General features: G+C 37.0%; 1 protein-coding gene across 3 annotated transcripts in view; it reads right to left on the bottom strand.

The window, feature by feature from the left end:
• Nucleotides 1–22,087, bottom strand: part of PFKP (phosphofructokinase, platelet) — a 56,372-nt gene that overhangs the window by 10,529 nt on the left and 23,756 nt on the right. The window contains exons 6-17 of one of the 3 annotated variants that reach the window (XM_072412635.1): nucleotides 18,223–18,267; nucleotides 17,961–18,069; nucleotides 17,588–17,683; nucleotides 15,385–15,477; nucleotides 14,004–14,129; nucleotides 13,349–13,413; nucleotides 13,192–13,261; nucleotides 8,660–8,806; nucleotides 8,313–8,383; nucleotides 7,664–7,751; nucleotides 4,992–5,144; nucleotides 776–928 (exon numbers count right to left, since the gene is read on the bottom strand). In XM_072412635.1, coding sequence (XP_072268736.1) covers nucleotides 776–928; nucleotides 4,992–5,144; nucleotides 7,664–7,751; nucleotides 8,313–8,383; nucleotides 8,660–8,806; nucleotides 13,192–13,261; nucleotides 13,349–13,413; nucleotides 14,004–14,129; nucleotides 15,385–15,477; nucleotides 17,588–17,683; nucleotides 17,961–18,069; nucleotides 18,223–18,267 — 1,216 coding nt within the window. The remainder of the gene's footprint in view (nucleotides 1–775; nucleotides 929–4,991; nucleotides 5,145–7,663; nucleotides 7,752–8,312; nucleotides 8,384–8,659; nucleotides 8,807–13,191; nucleotides 13,262–13,348; nucleotides 13,414–14,003; nucleotides 14,130–15,384; nucleotides 15,478–17,587; nucleotides 17,684–17,960; nucleotides 18,070–18,222; nucleotides 18,268–22,087) is intronic. The other 2 variants (XM_072412634.1, XM_072412632.1) reach the window with 2 other exon arrangements.

The raw sequence follows: 22,087 nt of genomic DNA, 5'->3' as shown, positions 1-22,087 counted from the left end.
TTCCCATTTAACTAAGGTTTTTCCCAAACCTACCAAAGTCTGGACATCAGATATCATAAACGTTTCACATCATAAAAAAAATGAAAAATAGAACATAAAATAAATGTTTTAGTCTAAGTGTCTTATATATGGTAGCAATACCACATCACAAGCTTATACAAAACAATACATTTTTATTTCTTTCTCTAATACATTTAGATGGGAATTATTCTGCTTCCCCTCACTGAGATCCATCAGTGATCGTGTGAATGATGGAACCTAAAGGACCACTAACCCTAAAATAATGAGTAAACATGAGTAAAATATATTAAAAAGTTTTATCTCATTTCCTGAAGTTCAGGAATGGTAGGAAAAGTTCCCCATTTGGGGAAAAAAAAGACAATTACAACCCAATAGAGGCTTAAACCTTTCCTACTACAACTGGAAAATAAACCGTGTAATTGGAGTTCAATTTAACATGTTGTGGGGGACTATTGTCTTCTCAATGCTGACATTGTCCAACAATCCCATAAAATAGAACTGTTTCCAGCATGCTTTATTACTGGTAATCCAATTGGATCTACAAGTCATGAACAAGAGGATGCAAGTTTATCAGCTTAACCAGGAAGGCCCGTGACAAAAACCATGGCACTGGTCAGGTGATCTGGAACATTAAAGGATTACCCATATTACTATGATGGTAAAGTTCAGGCTCTTCTAGGGATCACATTTAGAGTTTATTTTTTAGGTTTAGTGGTCCTTAAATAACTACTTAGTTTCAAAGTTGATACCTTACCTCCATAATGGCATTGAGAGCAGTGTCGGCTCCAAGACTTAGGTCAGTCCCAGGGACATTGTTGCTAATGGTGGCAGGCAAAATGCACATGGGGATGCAAAATTCTTCATAATTGGCTCGCGCCTCAGCTAACTGCAGCATACTTTCAAGAGCCTGAGGTGGCATCAGGAATATGTGTTTAGCAGGTGGTAAAAATATGCAGTGTTAGTGGCTCCTTCTGTGTGGCATAAGATGTGGCTTCCCGCAGGCTTGAGGACTCTATAACGCAATTACCAATGGATCTCTGCCAATGGTTGGAAGTTGACTGTTGATTCTGCAGTGGCACGCTTTACTGAAGCAGCACAGTTCTAGTGCCCAGATTAAATTGAGCGGCATTGGCGCAATTAAGTTCTGAAGTGGTTTTAGAAACCCCCATGCAGAGCAAAACTAAAAATTAACCACGGTTATGGAAAAATCACAATGTTTTAAGCATGGAGATAGTCAGCAAAGGTGGAAAAAGCAATGTTAGTTTATTCTTTCCTAGGAATTTGATAAATAATTGTTTTATTAGTTCTTAGGAGAGGAAGTATTAATGCTGTTTATTAATAAAATTAAAGTGCAATAGATAAGGAAGTAAACTAATAAGCATTAGTACCATTTTAGCATTTCTGATTGGATTTTAGCAAGGTGACATTCTTTTCATCCTCCCTCATTCAAGAGACAATTCGCAGTGAGCAGGAAGAATTAATAGTTTCCTAAAATCGATGCCTTAGTGTCATGAAGGATGTACAGATACAAGGACGTAACTATAGCTTATCTCACTGATAAATTAATTGAGAAAAACACATTCCTTTGTATTCTACTACCAATAGCCAGGTCTACAATGAATGGTGCACAATGGTAGCCATTGATCTTTGTCTAGGACAGTGTTTTTTTACCAGGGTTACTCCAGAAGTGGCTAGGGGTTCCTCAAGCAATGGGCAATTTAGACCTTTTAGGTCAATTACCATTGACACCAATGACTTTTTTGGCTATCTGTAAAGTAAGAAGTATTCTTCCTACTGACCACCAACCTAACATACAGTGATCTGTGGATTTAGTTTACTATAGTAGGGGTTCCCTAAAGACCTGAAAGTTATTTCAAGGGTTCCCCCCGTTAAAAAAAAAGGTCAGTAATGGCTGATCCAGACTGTAAAGCTCCCCATGCACCTTACAAACCAATTATACAACCCGTGTGCAAATTGCTTTATTGCAAAAACAGAGTCCAAGGGGCTGCCCAATAATCCAATCTTTATCTACCTACCTTCTAGTACAATCACATTCTAATATGAGTAGCTAGCCAAAAAGAAATTAAAGAGCTCAAAGTAGAGTTTTTATTAAGTCTAAGAAATATTTCTTGGACCTAATTTTTTCTTCATGTGAGTCATGAGAAGAGGATGTTTAATAACAAGTCCAGCCTAAAAATTTTTGTGAATATATATATACTGTGAATAAACAGTACTATATGTACATGTGGGCAGCTGTAATTGTGTAGTACATACATTTCTACTTTGTAGGCAAGTGATTGCGTTTCATCGGTCTGATTTATTACAGAGAATCTCTGGGTCAGGTCTGATCATAATTTCCAAACACTATAGAAGAGCTGAGATTTTAAATAGTCATAAAGCAGGGATGCTAATCAACTTATTTTCTCATGACCACCTTAAGGGAGAATTTACTGATCTGCCTATAAAATGCAATATGTAAAATATGGGGGAGAAACTTAGTAAAAATGTGAAGCATCAGAAATAACTTTCAGGTAAATGTTTTAACTGAAAATACATTGAATGTAGAGTCAGAGGTCCTGTTATAATCGTATATATATCTGTGTGTATACATAGTTACGCCCCTGTAACAAATTACGGTATATTATTTAGTCATAATTCAAGTTAAAAGCATGTTATGTGTTGGATTTTTTTTCCTGTTCTTCAGGTTATTGGGATGATTTACTAAAGAAATATAACTTTTTACATAACAAAGGGAGTTATAACCTTGGGGAATTTACACCTAACTTTGGTGGTAATTCCCTTTACCTAAATCCTTTGGTAAATCAACCTATTGCATTCCATAATTATTCCAGGAGTCAGTGGATGCAGGGAGTTATAAGGGTAAAAGTTATCTGCTGCTTTGTAGTATATAGTAGAACTTCAGGACCTCTCCACAGGTGGCTAGTGGTTCAATGAAATGTGTCAGCCCCAAAACCATGACTGATCTTCCATTTGATGATGTCTACATAGTTCCACCAACACCCAATAGAGCCAGCTGCCTGACTCTTATGATGTTCTTACAGCCCTTTAGGGGGGTATTTTTTCACTGGCCACCAACCTAGAAAAATCCCATTGACCCTAAATCATTTTTAATAGGGGTCTCCCATGAAGACATGAAAATTATTTTAAGGATTCCTCATGGGAAAGGCTGACTTTGAATCTTCAAAATAAAGATATATTATTCATCATTCAATTTTTTTTTAAATAATTTTTTTTTAAATAAATCTTTGTCTAATTTATCTTCCAGTGCAGGAGCAATATGAACAAAGGCCATCATTGCCCATTTTAATGGGCCAAATGAAAAGTAATCTGTGTTTTTGTTAAGCCCCCCCCTTCACTCCCCATTAGCATATAATTCATCATCCACCGCCTTTAGCTAATCATTGTGCTTTATAAACATGCAAAGCTTTGCTTTTTTAATAAGCTCCTAAAAGTGTGTGGCCAACATAATGCCCATCTGAAGCAAATATTGGACAATGGCAGTGATCCATGGCATCCAGCACGCTTAGAACAATAATTTAAAGTTTTGGATACAGTAAGAAAGAGTTGGACTTAATTTTTATTGCATCCGTTAGGTATTACTACCCTCACCCCATTATCCATCTATTTATCTATCTATCTATCTATCTATCTATCTATCTATCTATCTATCTGTATGTTTTATAATATCAATAAAAACAAATCAGACAAATCAAATTATTTTTGTAGTTTGTATTCCTTATTATCCCTGAAAATAGGAGCAGCATTGACATTATGCAATGATGGGCGTCCTTTGTATAGCTTCATTGTTGATGCTGCTTCTACTTTGTAAAAGAACCGGTTTTGAAGGATATCACTGATGGAATGTTGGTTGGCAGCATTCACTAGCGTTACAAATACATGACAGCCATTCAGCCATTTAAGTATGCCGGACTAGTGAGCATGTTAAAGCTCTTCCTAATTGCTAGCAGCCTAGAGCTCTAAAAGCGAGCGCTACAAGCAGCAGACAGCGTGGAATGACTATGAGCAGAGAGGATACTGAAAGCAAGAGTGGATTAAATAAAGTGCAAATTAGCATAAGCAATAGGTATCATGCATCATGCAGAACTTACCTGTATGTGAAATTATCTGTGTGTTTATTTATCAGAGCGTGTATACAATAAATCAGTCCTACAGAACGATAACTGTCCTGTATCTAAATCTAAAACTAAAATTTAATATACTGTGCAGGTTAAAAGCAGCAGCAAAGAACATGACACAGAACACATATTTTGCTTGTGAAGTACATCATCTTGCATTAATAGGCTTTTCCTAAAGCAACGCTTAATGTTAATATTACCTATGGGCCACCCATGGAGATTTACAATGATATAAAGACCCAAGTACAATTTTCCCCTATAGTAAATTTACTTTTCAATGAAATACAAATTAGCTAAAAGTAAATTTTATTGGTCTAATAAATTTTATATTTATAATTTTCTAAACTGGTATATATATATATATATATATATATATATATATATATTTATTTACACATACCTATCTATGTATAGTTACTACATGACAAAGGATTCTCAGAGCACTATGGATCATGTAAGTATAAGGCAGGATAGCAGTAGTTATTAGGCATGCCTTCTCTCACTGATGTTTGGACAGTCATACAAGGGGGGATAAAAGTAATAAAAGAGCAATTAAAGGGGGGGGGATAGGTAACAAGGAGAAATTGGTAATAAAAATATACAAAACCACTTCAAGTTCTGTTTACGGCTGCACAGTCCACATAAGTCGACAGATATTCAACAACCCCCCTAAACCTTTACCACACCCACTGTCACTCTCTGCATTGAAGTCACAAAGATCTGATTTGTTCGTTCTGATAAATAAAGAACACAGTGATGGGATCTTAGTGATTTGTGAATAAGGTGCACTCAAGCTAGTCTGATTAAACTTACATCGGTTATAGTGTTCAGAGCAGTATCTGCGCCAATGCTGAAATCTGAACCGGGGACATTGTTGGAGACAGTGGCGGGCACCATAACCATAGGGATACAGAACTCCTCATATGTTCCGCGGGCAACAGTCAGCTCCATCAGTCCCAAATAGGCCTGGGATGCATAGGCACGGTGTAGGAAGGAAAAAGAAGACACAATAGTCGTTGTAGGGGGGTAGATAAGGATCTTAATTGAGCCATGGGGAGAGCCATAACTACCACAGCACACAGATAGACTGGTAAAGGAACCACTACACATAAATAAAAGACAAATAATGCAAACAATAAAAAAAAACAATCCTATAATGAAAACATAACATACATTAAAAACAACATTATGAATGGATTTATACAGATACATGTCTAATATTTCTAATCCCTAAACAAACAGAAAAAAATAAATTATAAAATCTACAGCTTCTATCTAAAAGAATAAATAGAAATAATTCTATGATCGCCACCAATGGCCATAAAATGATTATTTTACAACCTATATTATATTTTTATATATGACTACTATTTATAATGTATTATGTACCATACAAAACGCATTGTACTTTATTTTCTGTATACAGTAGAACCTAGGCTTCCACGGATAGTGGCTGATTCCGGATAAGTGTATTTCTCGGATAAGTGAGGTTTCCTTTTCTCAGACATTTAGCAGTACACTTGAATAGGGAGATTTGTCCCCATTCACCTCTAGTGCTGAATGGCTGAGAAAAGAGAATCCTTGATGATGGTTTAAGCATCATCAGGTTTCCCTTTCCTCAGCCAATCACGGAGCGCAGCACTGTTGATTGCTTGGCTTTCTTGATTGTTGTAGAACCCCAGTTATCAGATACCGTCACCCGACGTCTGCTGAGTCTGAGTTCTGAATAACCAGGGTTCTTCTATTAGATGTTATTCAGAATAGATTCCAGATTTTACCCAATAGTTCACCTATGGCAGTTTTCATATTATTCTCAGGAAACCTTTCCTTTAAAATGAACCGGTCACTAAAGGACTGGAGGAACCAAAGAAACTGACTGAAGAGCAAGTATCCTGTGTAATGGACATATAAAGCTTGGGACCAATGACATCACAGTGTTTAAACACAATGGCATCCAGAAAGGGAAAGATATGTATTTCTTTTTCAGGTGGGCTATTAAGTAAAAGTAACCAAGTAATCATAGGGTCACTTTAAAGCAAATGTTTCCTGGAAAAAATAAAGACTGACATTGCTGACCTGCCATTCTGCAAATATCATTAGCTTAGAATCTGATCTCCACACTTTGGGCCTGATTCAATAAAGCTCTCCAAGGCTACAGGGGATACACTTTCATCAGTGAAGCTGGATCTGGTGTAGGATTGAAAACATTTGCTAACAAATAGCAAATGATTTTTAAGAAAACCATTCCAGGTTTGCTATATCACCCAGCTTCACTGATGAAAGTGTATCCTCTCGAGCCTTGGAGAGCGTCAATAAATCAGGTGCATTGAGTCACTAAAAGCGAATTCAGTTTCATGTTGAATTGTAGGTATCTGCCTCCTTCCCAACCTCTCCCATTCAAGTGAATCGGAGAAGTTTTTGCAATCAGCTGCATGTGGCCGCAGCTCCAAAAAGCAACATTTCAGCTTACAGGTTGTAGCCTGAAGATATGCACTGTAGCTGTAGCCAAATGCAAAACCACATGTTTGAAATTAGCCTGTCTGAGAAAAGGTATGTAGCTAGAGACACATGAATTTTCTTTCTGGAGCTGTTCCAGATCAGGCTATCAAATACAATGGGACAGCATATTAGCCAGGCAGAGAACTTTAAGAAGCAAGTGAGTAATTGCCACCCACATATATCTCTAAGGCAAGGCTGACAGTAGAAATATTAATAGGGACCTGTAGTGAGAGATGGATGGTCACTGACCTGGTATAGGTATGAAGATTAGAAAGTGTGATCTAGTTCTGTTCTAGAGCTGCAAAGTTTCAAAGTCATTTAATTACTGTGATAGACAACACATTTTTTTAGGAAATGCAAGGAATTTGCAAGTCAGCAATGTAAAGTCTTCATTTTCTCCTAGTACAAATTTTCTTCCAATGCATATACATTTCTATGTATACCTTACTGCATTCAAAATATATTATCCATTCTTCTAAGAATGCTAGCTGTATGGTTGTCATTAAATGCCTCATTCTATGCCCTAAAAAATTGGTTAATTATAAAAAGAGGATCTAATGCCATGGGAAGGTTCAAAAGCAGCACTAGTAAAACAGCAGGTTTTGCTCAATCCCAGGGTGGACTAGAATGTGGATTTTAGGTGGCGCAAACTATTCTGATCCCGTCCACTTGCACCTATTGCAAGTTAGGGAGCCTGTTTCAGCAATGGGATATTATATGGAAAGGAAGCAGTAAAAGATGGCTCCTAGCTCCTGGTCAGAGTTTAGCCATAAGGATGGTTTGGGTGGGTTCATATTAAGGAGATACACTGACACTTGGACACTCTGTTGGTCCAGTGCCACTTTAGGAACTTTCATATTGCAATAGCTTAAGTTCAGAAGAATAACTACAAATGAGGAGGACTATAACAAGATATTAATCAAGACTAGAAATATAAGACTGAAAAAACTTGTCAAACACATGTAACACAAAGGTCAGCTATTTACCTCAAACCCTCCAATGACAAGCAGAGCGTTGATGTTATTAGCACGTATCTGCTCAGCGATTTGGTCAAAATATTTAGCAGGAAGGGTCCTGAAATGAGAAATACAAAAGCTCCTATAATAAAATGCCTAAAATAATGAAAATGGATGATTAGAATTCTGGGTGCATGTGGCACAACTATTGTTATACACATATTCATGTAAAATCCCCTGCATATTTCCTTCTTGAAGAAACGCGCAGCACATCATGGTCAAGGAAAACTTTGAGTCACATGATCTTGAGTTTGCAAACCCCCCAACCCTTTATGGCTACCTTTGGATGGATGCAGAATTCTCTCCTCCAGTCATGTGACAATTCTCAGGCCTGGCATTTGGATGTTAGACCCACACAATGCTACCACAAAAGAGATCGCATGTTCCACCATGACCCAGAAGCATTGAGAAGTCACTCCCGGTGTGGTGGAAGAAAGAAAGTATATAGATTTTGGTATAAGTAGACACATTTTGCCTTGCATAAACAAGGTGCCAGTGATGAGTACAAGGATAACGTAATCAATGTGCTTTGAGAGTTATAAAACAAAGGTGGGTCATGCTCTGCTTTAGCTTTAACTCTAAAATGATGCAAGTCTAGTCTCAACCAGGATAAAATTACCTTTTGGTTCCCAGAAGAGATCCACCTTGACCAGTCCAACCACCAACATCTCCCCATTTTATCTCCTTAACCTGCAGAGAGAATAAAACAACTTCATAATTTAAGATGATCTTACAACAATATATGGAGGTCTAATGCATTATAAGAGGGTTGAATGATTATCTCCTGCTATATTGCTAATTTTCCATTTTTATCTCTTTATTCATGATGTAAGTAGTTTCTTCAATATACTATATAATATAATATTGATCCAGTTTGTAAAATGTGTACAACCTGGACAAAAGTAGGACAAGTAAACTAGTAAGTGCAAAGCATTATATATATATATTGGACTTCACTGAACTCACCTGACCCTTAGCAAATCCTTCAAAGCCATCATTGACTGCAAACATCTTGTGTCCTTCAGTAATGCCAACTCTTACTGCAGACCTAACAGCGGCATTCATTCCAGCGGCTGGAGCTCCCACGTTCAGCACGGCCACATTAAAGTTACTCTGAAAAAAAAAAAACAGACCACATGATATAAACACAGAACTGATGGAACTGAGCGGACAAGCACAGCATCAAGCAGGGGAGTGAAATAAAACACAGCAAATCTACTGATTCCAAAGGATTTGGTATGGCTGCTAATATATAATTGAAAGATGGAGTTTGAAGCAATGGTGACTTTATGTTGTTTGATCGATCACTAATTCTACCCAAGACTGGTTAGCCACAAGATGTCTATCTGCATGGAGTTTGAAGGTTTGCGTGGGTTTCCTCCAGGTATTCCGGTTTCCTCCCACATCCCAATAAAAACATGCACTTGGGTTAATTGGCTTCCCCCCAAAAATGACCTTACACTGTATTAAAGACAAATGACTGATGTATGGACATTAGATTGTAAGCTCCTTTGAGGAGACATGACTATGGACATGGTAAATGATGGCAGTATATAAACAGTGTGTAATAATATTAATAATACAGCTGTTAAAAATAGGAGATTTCTCATGTATATGGCCAATTTTACAAGTGTATGTATAACCAAAATCAAAAATATTTTTGAAAATTAAGAACCCCTCTCGGATATTTATCTATAATTGCCCTTTCTGATATAAAAATTGATGGGAAATCTAAAGTTTCTTCCAGAACAAAGGGCAGCACAGTGGCTCAGTGGTTAGCACTCTGGCCTTTGCAGTGCTAGGTCCCAGGTTCGAATCTCTGCCAGGGCACTAACTTCATGGAGTTTTCAGGTTCTCCACATGTTTGCGTGTGTTTCCTCCCACATCCCAAAAAACATGTAGTTAGACTAATTGTTTTCCCGCCCAAAATTGACCTTAGATTGTATTAATGACATATGGGTCTCGTAGGGATATTAGATTGTGAGCTCTTTTGAGGGACAGCTTGTGACATGACTATTGACTTTGTACAGCGTTGCGAAATATGTTGGCACTATATAAATACTGTGTAAAATTAATAATAACAAGAGGCCAGGGTAAATCTCATCTAATACTGAAACCTGTTTTGATGGCAGCTGTCTAGGATGGCATTTCCACATTTCTTTCATTTCAACAGGAAGCAAAAAAAAAAATCTCTTACAGTAACAAAAGGGTAAAATAATTCTACAGCTAAAGGTTATGAAAAGATTCGAACAACCCACAATAGTATATGTAGCTTAAAAAGGGAACCCATCACTTTCAAGGGATAAAGGAAAAGTGAAAAGCAGATTTTAAAAGCAACTAATGTGTTTTCTTAAAATGTAAACAAAGGTAAAAAAAGAAATTTCATAATCAGCACATGGACAGGAAGAAATAAATGCACAAGGGTTTTTATTATCCCCTAATTTATTCAAAACTAAAAAAATCCTCCCAAGCCACACATTTTAATGTCCGATTCAGGCCAATGTGACTTCTAATTTTACCAAATGATGTGCTGACAGTGTTATTTGTCTGTTTTTACAGAGAGGTTTTTTTCCCCCAGAAAATTAGGTTTAGCATTTCTAAAAAAGAAATATATGGACTAATTAGAAACACTGCATATTATTTTATTCTGGCAGGAATTATTATTATTTGTCACAAGCGGTAAAGGTAATAGGTATTACTACATCTAATAAAATGTCAATGTAAAATTATCATATCATCAAAATGACAGTTTAGTAAGAAGAAAGTAATCACATACATTACTCAGAGATCAGATAATGGTTATATAAGCTGCAGACTATGCCACATTCTCACATGCTTTTATATATGTTAGTCTTTTCTTGTTAATCATTATTATGTATAAGCTGTCCTAATTAAGATCTTAGTAATAGCTTTTTTGTAAATTACACATAATGCTATCATTATAAAAGCATGTTCATGGTTGATCCTTGCTTTTTATCCAGGTATAGGAATTGCAGGATTCTGAATAGATCTTAAAGGATTACCCAACTTACACAGTAAACACCCAATATTTATCCTCCTGAGCTCCCTTCCTCCACAATACTGAAATCATCTTTCTCTGCAATAATCACTTTAGTTTCTAGACTGCTGAATATCTGATTTGTCAGAAAAACTTTGAGTTATCCTCTTTATTTATAGGGTTTGGGTTCACTTGAACTTATAAGGCAAACTCCATGATTTGTTCATCAAGTTCATCAAGTGCCATGGTAACAAGTTACTTTTAAACAGTAATGTTGCAAACTCTTTTCAGACTGGTTTTTGTCAATTGAGCTACTGGCCCAGCCAATAGAAATCCTTGTTATTGTACACTGCATGGATTATTCCCATTGGCTTATGGTTGGTGTGAGCAGTGCTGTCCCTAACATCCACTAGCCTATTAGGAAGTTTTCTGATTACATCCCCAATGGGTTCCCATGAGAGCTCATTCCAATGTTTGCTCAATAATTTTGCCTTTGAGCACGTTTTGTGAACCTCAAAGAACATTTGTCAAACCTTGTGCGTTCACTCATTCCTTCTCTTATCCTATTTTTTTTCTTTTTTTCATAGGCACTCACCCAGGCCTAAGGTGTATAAGTTAGAGATCAAGTAGCACAAGGCAGTAAAGTGATATTTCCTGATTTTTAATTATCATTTGCCAGATCAAGCATACATCTAATAGTGTATGTCTATCCTTAGGGGTACCAGCAGATGGTACTGCCGATTGATTCCCTGGGAAGATTTGATTGGCTGCTATTTATTTTTTTCCTCCAAAGCTTGTCCTGTTGTGTGCTTAATAACATGATTTGAAAAAATGGTTAGAATGTATTGCAATGTCATAAGATCAGTGGCCAGCTCACCCTGTGCTAACAACCTCACAGCGCATTAGGTAGTAAATATTAGTCTGCACCAACTGAATAGTTGCTTGGCTTGTTAATAGCAGGAAAGTAGCAGTCAGGACTGAAGTACACTTTGCTGATGCTGGAAGTAGCACACATGCAAGCGGAACAACTTTGCACAAGAAGGATCACATGCAATAATATATAAGCTTTTTTAGAACCATTGGCCAGTCTTAAGTGCTAAGCATATCATTACGTACACTACATGTGGTGTTATCCTGTTAGAAAGAAAAAAACATTGTTATTGAGTGTTAGACATCTAGTAAAGATAGATCCTTTTCAGATAGTCAAATAAAGATAAGTAAAAGAAAAAAATAAATCCCCAGCACTGGTAAGGGCAAGTCTTAGGCTATGTACACCCGTGCAATCATTGTCGTTGGAAAGGTTCTTTCAGGATCCTTTCCAACGACTAACGACTGCACGATGCATGAACGAGTGCTATACATTCAGCACCGTTCTGTCCTATGGAAAGGGGAGGGGGAGAAAAACGGAGCGGCACCCCACTGGGCTTTTTCCCCCTTCACTTCCATTACGATTTTTCATCATCCATCGTCCATGGATCCACCAGGACCGTCGTTTAGATGATAGACGACGACCGCTGTACCCACGCAAAATTCCCGTCCGATATCAGCTCTGAGTTGATTATTGGACAAGAACAATTGCATGGGTGTACCTAGCCTTAGCCACTGGCTACTAATAAAAAGATAGAAGAGGCAGCAGAACCAGCCAGTCTTGTTTCATTGGTTGATATGCATACCGGTACAGAGGATGCTTTGGTTTAACTATTTTTTTAAGGTGGCATCCCTGGAATATATTCCATACTTGGTGGGTAAATGTTACTTTAAAAGTCTGAAATATAGCAAGGCCATTTTCTCATGCTGGTAACACATAATAATCACACAGACTTAATTTAGTGGGAATTGACTAATACACATTAATTCCATTAGAGCAGCCAATCTCAACCAGGATTCTGTGGATCCCTACCATTTTCTAGTGCTTGGTAAAGGTTCCTGTGGCTAATTAATCTGCCATCTGATGGTATTGGTATAGTTCTGGGTTCAAATTAATTTGGTAGCCAGTAGAATAGCACCAGTGATCTTTTTAGTTGTATAAAAAGATCGCATTTTGACAAACACTGTAAAGGGGATTCTTTCCTGATCATCACTAATGAAGATGGTGTTCTTCCCATTTTCCCTCAATAATTTATTTTAACGGTTTCCCTGAGACTCTGGGGCTGATATAATAGACTGCAGAAAATAGACTATAATAGAAGATAGTAGATGATCCCGCAAACCTGGTATGGATCTGTTTCAGGATTTAAAACATTTTCCACTTAAAAACCAATGATTAGGCATTCAATGGGAGGTTTGCCAGACCTCCCAGGTACTCCCAAGATAGTCTATATTTTCCAGTCTTGGAAAGCATTAATAAATTAGGGCCCTCCTAATCTATTTCAAGGATTCTTCTATAGGAAAAAGATTGAGAAAGAAAGAGCCACTCGTGTATAAGAAGTGTTCATTATCACTCAAAATCATTATCAGAACAACCAGATAGAAAGATATATGGTAATAAAATTCACATTACCTTTGGAAGTTCAGATATATTCTTCTTATGGGACAGCAGCTTATATGTGTTTAGATTGTTCTCAAAACTCCTAAAATATAACACAAAAAGCATGGATTAATCATAGAAAACGCAAAATAATCCTCCTATATAAATATCAGATTTGGGTGTTCTGTACCTTCCACGCAACCTTACAGCATCTGCAAACCTCCTTTCATCCATTGCCTTCTGCACTTCCTGGGTCTAAGGTAAAGAAGGGAGAAGGATAACATTATAACGACACAAAAGGTGTATAATACAACAAATACCATGGTTTATTAAAGAACAATTCCATGGAAAATGTATACTTTGGTAGTAAATGTATGGACTGAATGTGGACTGAATTATTTACAATGTAGAATAAATATATACCTGAGCAGACCAGCAATGTTGTGGATCACAACTTTATTGCAAAGTGTTTTTTCACACCTTTGGATTTTTTACATTTTATAAAATTACACTAAAGAGATCTTAAAATATCAGTTTGAGATCCACTGACCTAGATTCTAGCAGTTTATATTTTGAGCACATTGGCTCCTGGGATTTGTCATGTCCTACGATAAAGAAAACTAAAATAGTACCATAGCCCTATAAAATCAAACTGGAAAAATGTCAGTTAGATAGCTGTGTTCTTGATAAGATAATTGGGTGGCATGTGACAGCAGAACAGACATGTAATTATATAGGAGACTGTCGAGGCAAGAAATGCCTGCCAAGTCCAGAGACAATGGTGGCTGTGTCACATATGCATAATTTCTCCTTAAACCTATCCATAGGATGACTCAGACACTCACCATCTGTACACATTCCATAAGAGGCAGGCGCACGGCTTGGTTTCCGCATAAAGATACCACACAGGCGGGGGTTTCTGGAGTGGCTTCAAGTAAGGCCAGGACACATTCTACTCCCATCCTACTGGCCTGTATAAGAAAAAAGCAATCTGTCTATATATAGCAAAATGATACCATTGTTCACAAAATATGTCCCATGTTCTCCCGGATCCTCACACTGTTGTTTCAAACCCTGGCAGGTAAGGTCAGGCTACTTTAACAGTTTGAGAATACTGTATATACGCTGCTCAAAAAAATAGAGGAACACTCAAGCAACATAGTATAACATCAAGTCTATCAATCTTCTAGGATATGAATTTTTCTGGTTTGGAAGTAAAAGTAATGTTAAATAAATTTCACCTGCTTTGTTGCAAATGATAGCAACAACAAGTGGACAGGATGGGCACCAGCAGACCAACCTCCAAAGAGGGAATGTTTTTACTGCAGACCATTTCTCTCTCATTAGTCTTTCTTCATCTTTATCATTTGTGCATTTTCCTGGGACCCAGTACTGGTACTGTACAGTAGCAAGTGGTGGTACTTGCAGCCCACTCAGATTGCACAGGTGGTCCAGATCCCCCAGGATGGTACATCCATTTCTGCCATTGCATGAAGGTTTGCTGTGCCTCCCATCACAGTCTCAAAGGGCATGGAAGGGATTCAAGAGGACAGGCCTTTACATAGGAAGAGCAGGTCAGGATCCAAAAGGGCTATTGCCTACTCGTGTGAATGTTTTTGATCAAAGTGTCCGGTGGTTGGACCAATGCTTACAACTTTGCACCGTGAAGCTCAATTGACATTGGTGAGAAAATACCAGAGTTGGCAGGTTCACCACTGGCTCCCTTTTCACCAAAGGCCCACGTTTTGCAGACCTAGAAACGATCTGGGACATTATATATAAATATATATTGGTGCACCAGCCTAGTAGCAGCACAGGCTGTCCAGGACCTTACTGATGGCCTTATCTATGTATCGTGGAAGATCCCCCAGCACACCAACTGCTGTCTCATCAGAAGCACATCCAGACATTCTTAGGAGTGCATACAGGCATTTAGGAGTATAATGTGGCTACTAACCCAAATTATTATTTGTGATGAAATTCATGCAATTTCGATCATCCTGTGATTTCAGTTTTTTCATTTGATTTTCAGTGTGACTTTGACTTGCTCAGCTAGTTTATGATTTTGGTTCCCATTGATTATCCCTACATTATTGTGCACTTAATAAATTACTCAATATCAATAATGATTTTCTACTTGAATATTTAGGTCTTCAAAATCTGATATGTGGTTTTAATGTAACCTTTATTGAGCAGTATAAACATGTAATCGTTAAAAACACTTACCAATATTCTGTCAAAGGCTGATGGGGTTCCTCCTCTCTGGACGTGGCCCAATATTGTCACTCGTGTGTCAAACCCAAGTCGTGAAACCACAAGCTGGAAAATAATTAACATTGTTCTTAGTTTTCTCTCAGTCAATCTCCTGATCAAGGGTAATGTGCCTTTATTATATCACCTAACAATTTAAAAAAAAGTTTAGAGTAGCAAATACTACGAGTTGATAGTTGCATGGCCTAGGAATACATAGTCGTACCTTACACATTCTTACCATTAAACTCCACAGAACAAGGAACTAAGTATAAAAAGTACGCAAACAAAACATTCCCTTTACTTCCTCAATTCTATCTAGCAGCAACTACAGATGAAAGATGATTTTTATAGGTAAGAATGGCTGCAACAGTGGAAGAAGTGTATGATGGTAGGGGGATTGTACAAAATGGTAAAGGTGGCAGTGAAAAAAGACTTTACATAGACAACGTCATATTGCCATGAATGATAAGGTAACAGGGTAGCCAAATGGTATACAAAGCTCTTCTGTGACTCTTTCCAGTGCCTACAGGTTACCTTTCAAAGACTTACTGCATTGTCAATAAGGCTGGCAAGCATTTAATATTTCTATGTGAAATTTGGAAAGAAGCCATATTAATGAATTAAATCATACATCATGATTAGCATACCCTATACTGTTATGCTATACTTATGAGTTTTGTAACATATTTAACAGTCACATTGCTCCAACGTACTAATTCTAATTAAAGAATGAGGCCTAAACTTAATTCTCTTCATTAATGGTAGCCAGATGGTATGAACCATAAGCCAGTTCTTAGCTTAATGATGAGCCTGCATAAGGTATATCCCTAGAAAGACAGAGTGTCATTTCCTAGAGAAAAATCAGCACCAATAATGTCCTGGAACTGCACGCCTGTCCTAAGAGTATATTAAATATCAACTGTTCGGTCAATATCAACTCAAGGCCAAGGTAGAGAACACATTGATTGGTTTTTATGTCGTGGAATACGGCAATTTGCCCAATAACAATAGAATACCCCTAAGAGGTATGTACAACACTCATTCATGCATCCAGCAGTCCTTAGTCGTTGGAAAGGATTGTGAAAGATCCTTTCCAACGACTATAATTGCACGTGTGTATGCGGCTTTGGAGTTATGCTTATATTATTAATATTGTTTAATATTATTAATATTGTTTAATATTATTATGATAAAGAATTAGGTTACAAGAGTTTAAAGGTCAAAGTTTGGGTTACAGAGAGTGCTAGTGCTAGGGTGGGGTTACAAAGAGGTTAAAGTTAGAGCTGGGGTTACAGGTAAAAAAAAATATTAGGTTAGGGTTAGAGGGAGGGTCACAAGGTTGCATAGATTTAGGATTTGGGTTACATAAAAGTTGTTCTTAGGGTTTGGGCTACAGGGATGATAAGTGTTAGGGATGTTGTTATGGGGGGTGGTATAAGGGTTCCAGATACAGGATGGAATTCCCCTGGAATTCCAGAGATGATAGGTGTCTAAGCTGGGACTATGGAAAATGCTAATAATGTGTTAGTGTATTACGGTTGTGTTTAAAGGGAGGTTAGTATGAGGGGGTCCTTAAAGTAGAACATTGTTCTATGCCCTGGGATCCCAGCATTGAATGCTAATGTATTAGGCTTTGTACAATAGGCAAGAGAAATAAACAGGGCTATAGGAAAAAAACCTAAAGTCTGTATTCAAAATCCAACATTCTACACATTACAAACTGAACACTTCACATTTGTGATCTGATTAGTTTTGTAAGCCTTGAATATTTTAAGGCTCACTTTAAGAAACACAAAAAGCATTTCACAAACAGCATATTTTTTAAACCAAAAATTGGGTTAGTTAGCCAAAATTGTGTCAATTAGTTTGCAAATCTTTGCCGCGTTTTACTGGTTTTTATGAATAAAAAATAGCAATAAACATAGACCATAAAGGTCATTATTGCTCATGCACCAATCACATAGTCCATAATCTAGTTTTTCACTTTATTTTTTCTGAAACCTCACACCTATTGGCCATTATTGAATAACGAACTGTAAAAATGTCATGGCTAACAATGCAAACCTGTGGTGTTATTTTCAGCCTCATAGTGTTTGACTAATGCCAATATTGATATAATTCTTTATATCCAGTATAAGCCATGATAGTATTACAGTAAAGTGTAAAGAATAAGTACATCTTTGATCTTTTCTGAAGTGATTGCGTTGTTGTGGCAATCAATGGCTCCTTCTGAGACAATGATGATATTCAGTCGTTTCTTTCTTGCACGATTCTGGGGAAAAAGACAAACATTGCTTAGTACAGGTCCAACTCTTGTTAAAAAAGCCAGTATAGTCTTGTAATAGACATTAATAGACATTACAAGCTTATTTAATATTGCAGTGTATAGTAAAATATAATATGCAAAGTGCAGTCTCTTATAGCAATTTAGTTTCTGTTGATTGAACTGTTTGGAGTAAAAGCCTAATTCATTTTAATTTCAGAAATGTAACAGTCCCCTTAAAATGTAAAATAATATAAGAACTATGAATATATCAAAAGTTTCCCACCTCAGAAAGCTTATTGCACATTATGTCTTCCCATCCTTCCTCTGGAGGACATTCAGGGATGAAGACCCAGTCAGCTCCACAAGCTAAAGCACTGACCAAGGCCAGGTACCTGCAAACCCAGAATACACCAAGAACAAGTTCAAAGATTTATAACAGATGTGCTTTTGAGTCATTTTACATACAATATGTATACATACAATTTTTTACATACAATATTTATATATACAAAAATGTTCCTAAACAAAGGCTAAGAAAAACTTACCCGCAGTGTCGTCCCATGACTTCCAAGACAAATGTCCTTTGATGGCTGAAAATATAAATGGATTTTTTTTTACAACCATAGTTATTTAAAAAAAACAATGACACACTTTAATTTCTAAAAACAAAATTTTACAAAAAAAACAAAAAACAAACTTTAAACTGAACCTGTGCCTGGACTAGACACAAACTTGCAAATTCTAAGTATCAGCTGCATGCATTGTGGATGTTATTGATGATTTTAACAAACTTTTTTTAATATCAGTTTATTACTAAACAAAGCGTACCTAAACTCAGAAATTTCACTTTACATAAAAGGGTAGACAACCCTTTTATGTTAAATAAAAATTCTGTTCGTTTAGGTTTTTTTAAGTGCAACACCCTTTTTTTTTTAAAAAGGCGCAAAGCCTCCCGGGATATCTACGTCACGCATCCCAGGAGGCTCTTGGGTACTCCTTCTGCACATGCCTGAGCATCTCAGGAATGCGCAGAAGGAGCCTTTTGGTGAAAAGAGAAAAATTTGCCGATCTCACACATGCGCAGTTAGATCAGCAACTTTTCTTTCCAACCTACTTTATCTGATCTCACGCCTGAGTCAGGTGACGTAGGAAGAAGAACCAGAAAGAAGAAGCGAAGATGGAACCGCCGGGGCCCTGGCTTGGAGACGGATGCCGGGACGACATGGGACCCAATGGAAGACACCTTTGGACCAATCGACTGAGCTGTGGGATTGAAGTTAAGTGGATTTTTTTTTTCGTTTTAGGCACTTTTCAGTTTAGTTTCTTTTTAAGGTACTGAAAGCTATTAGAAACACACTGTTATCAAATGTTTTCAATCCTATACTATAATCATTCCAGGTTTGCGGGATCACCCGGCTTCGCTGATGAAAATGTGTATCTTGGCAAGCCTTGTAGAGCTTTAATAAATCAGGCCCCTTGTAGTAGGTTGCATTGGAAAAATTAAAGCATGTGTGATTTTTGATATTCTGGTGTTTTGGCAGTCCTTCACAAGGTTGCCTCAAACAAAGCACATTTATGGACACAAAAAATGCACATTAACATGTAGTAATGCAAGGCACTGGCAAGGACAGCTGTGATTTCAGTCTGTAGTGGAACTTTATATTGCACTTTAGTAAGAGGAATTCTACCACTGAGAACTTCCCCAAGTTTCCAATCTTTAATTCTCTATATTTACACAACACTATAAATATAGAAACAAAAGCTACGTAAATGTGAAACACTGCAATAGCTTAGATAATAAACACACTGATGGTGCACTAGACAATTCCTTATTTTTATTACTAACATATTATATGACATCTTTTCTAGCTGAAAAATGCATTGTAATACTTCCACCGGTGCAGTGTGAATGGGAGTGAAGCAGATCTTGGATGCACAGAGTCCCCTAGGGGCTCAATAACAATCACACACTATAACTTCCACTCCTTTGCCATTTTTGGGTAAGGCACACCTTCTTCTGGCTTTGTCAGCTTATCTGTAGTCATGGAAAATAGCTATTGTGCTGATCCTGGACCCGTTCCCTCACTTGCTCTGTGTGTCTAATTGCTGTTCTCTGCTCTGTACACTGACAGCCCGGGGACATTTCCATTTCAGTGCTTAATGATTTCTCTCTAACCCTCTTCTTTTATTGCTGACAATCAAGTAAACTATAACAACTCTGTGCATATTTATAAGAATATAAAAATACAAGAAGGTTAATACATACAAAACACAAAATCATACTTCATACTTTAGCAAATTCTATTAAAATTACATTGCCAGCTAAAAATGAAATGCTGATCTGCAGTAAAAGTGATTGATTTATAGCGGTCATGGCAGGGGGATGTTTATGGGGTATATTGGAGTTAAAATGGCGTGGAAAGCTCAGGGTGGGCATACCAAGGGTAGGGTTTACAGATTTTTCAAAGAGAAGGTAGAGGTTAGGAAAGGGGTACAGGGTACCAAGTTGCAATATGCACAATAGGCATGTGTGGATCACAAACTGTGCATTATGACAAGTAAAACAGATGTTGACTATATTTATGGATCAGAACTTTTCAGCATCTGTTGGTGCTCCTGTTTCAGGAATCAGGCAAGAAATGTTGTTCATGGGGTTAAATCAGCACTAGGAATTAGAGAAAGGATTTAGGTTAGATTGGGTCTGTTTTAGGGTCAAGGGTTATGAATTAGGGTTATAGTTTCTTGTTTCAGGTTAATTTTTGGGAATTACCTATAGGGTAAAGGTTAATAACTAAGAGTCTGGGGGAGGATCAGCATAGGGGACAGGGTAAATGTGAAGGGTTCACATTGGGGAAGTGTAAGTGATAAGATCTGCTTAAAATTTGCGGAACAATTAAAGACAAATTTTTATTATACTTTTTTTAGCATCAACAACTACTGCATTTGGTTTCCATAAGCTAAGGGTATAAACCGATATTAAAAAAGTGATTTAGCTACGGACAGAATTTAGTGCTTTGGCTAGAGTATCCTTGTGATCTAACATATAAGGCTCCTTTATATAAATAGTGAACATTTCACAACACATCAAAGCATTTTATTGAACTTCTGAATATGATAACAAATGCCAAGTGTAAAGCAGTAAAGCCCTGATAATGTTTAACACTTCGCCAAGTATGTGCCATGTCCTCAACAGCTGGCATTAAGTATCAGAACATAAATTTTAGTGTCATATCTTGACGGTTGATTTCACAGGATGCCATTACCAGCCATATTCCATGCATATGCATAATATTTAAAGCCCTAGGGATGGGTACTGATAGATGTATAGTGCACTTAATGTATTTTCACAATACTAAACAAATATAAGCCTAGACATGGAACAATATTTTAAATGCTAAATGCTTGAATCAAGCTATGCAAGTACATTTTAGTTAAACCTAAACTTCGAGCTGACATAAAAACAAAAAAATGAAATACAGCTGAATTGATTAACTGCAGTGGAGAAGAGCCTGGGCCACCAGGCCTGGATCGCAAAGGTCTGCAGAAAGGTTTAATAAGAAAATAAAGGTACAATGACCTTTAAAGGGTGGTCAGTAATAGATACATGGATATTATGGGCCTGATTTTATAAAGCTCTCCAAGACTGGAGAAAATACACTTTTATCGGTGAAGCTGGGCAATCCAGCAAACCTGGAATGGATCTGGTCCAGGATTGAAAACATTTACTAGCATATAGCAAATAACTTTGAAGAAAAATGACTTTGAAATCCATTCCAAGTTTGCGGGATCACCCAGATTCACTGATGAAAGTGTATCCTCTTCAGCCTTGGAGAACTCTATTAAATCAGGCAACATGTATTTAATGCCTTTAGACTGTCCAAACAATGCTAGATCAGGTTTCTTGATTTCTGAATAGACCAAACCTTTAACAGGATGTTACTTAAACCAAAACTATAATTAGTTCTGGTATAAAATATTTTTTAATAGTTTAAAATGTTTGTACTACAGAAATGATTATGATGTGGAAAAGCAAAAAATAAAATAGAGGTTACACTTCACAATAAATGCACTGGCAACTACTTATGTAGCCAACGGACTGCCATAAAACAAAGGCCACTGTACTGAAATATGTTTTGTAAGTATTTACGGAATCTGAAGCCAAGAAGCAGACAAGAAAACCATTTTCATCCATACTGGACAAACAAGAAAAAGTAATGGCAAAGGTGACTAGGGAAAGATGAAAGCTAAAGATTAAAAATAAGTATATTCTAAGTTCCTAGTAAAACATAAATTGGAAGCTAGCGAATTTTATCAGAAATTATACTTGAATCTACATCCTCTGTGACTCCTAAATTACAATGAGCCATACAAACAAGTTTATAAATACAACAAAGCATTTCTGTGCTAAAG

Source organism: Pyxicephalus adspersus, chromosome 5 (genome assembly GCF_032062135.1).
Source record: "Pyxicephalus adspersus chromosome 5, UCB_Pads_2.0, whole genome shotgun sequence".
Taxonomy (NCBI): Eukaryota; Metazoa; Chordata; class Amphibia; order Anura; family Pyxicephalidae; genus Pyxicephalus; species Pyxicephalus adspersus.
This window is presented reverse-complemented; position numbering and strand designations above follow the sequence as displayed.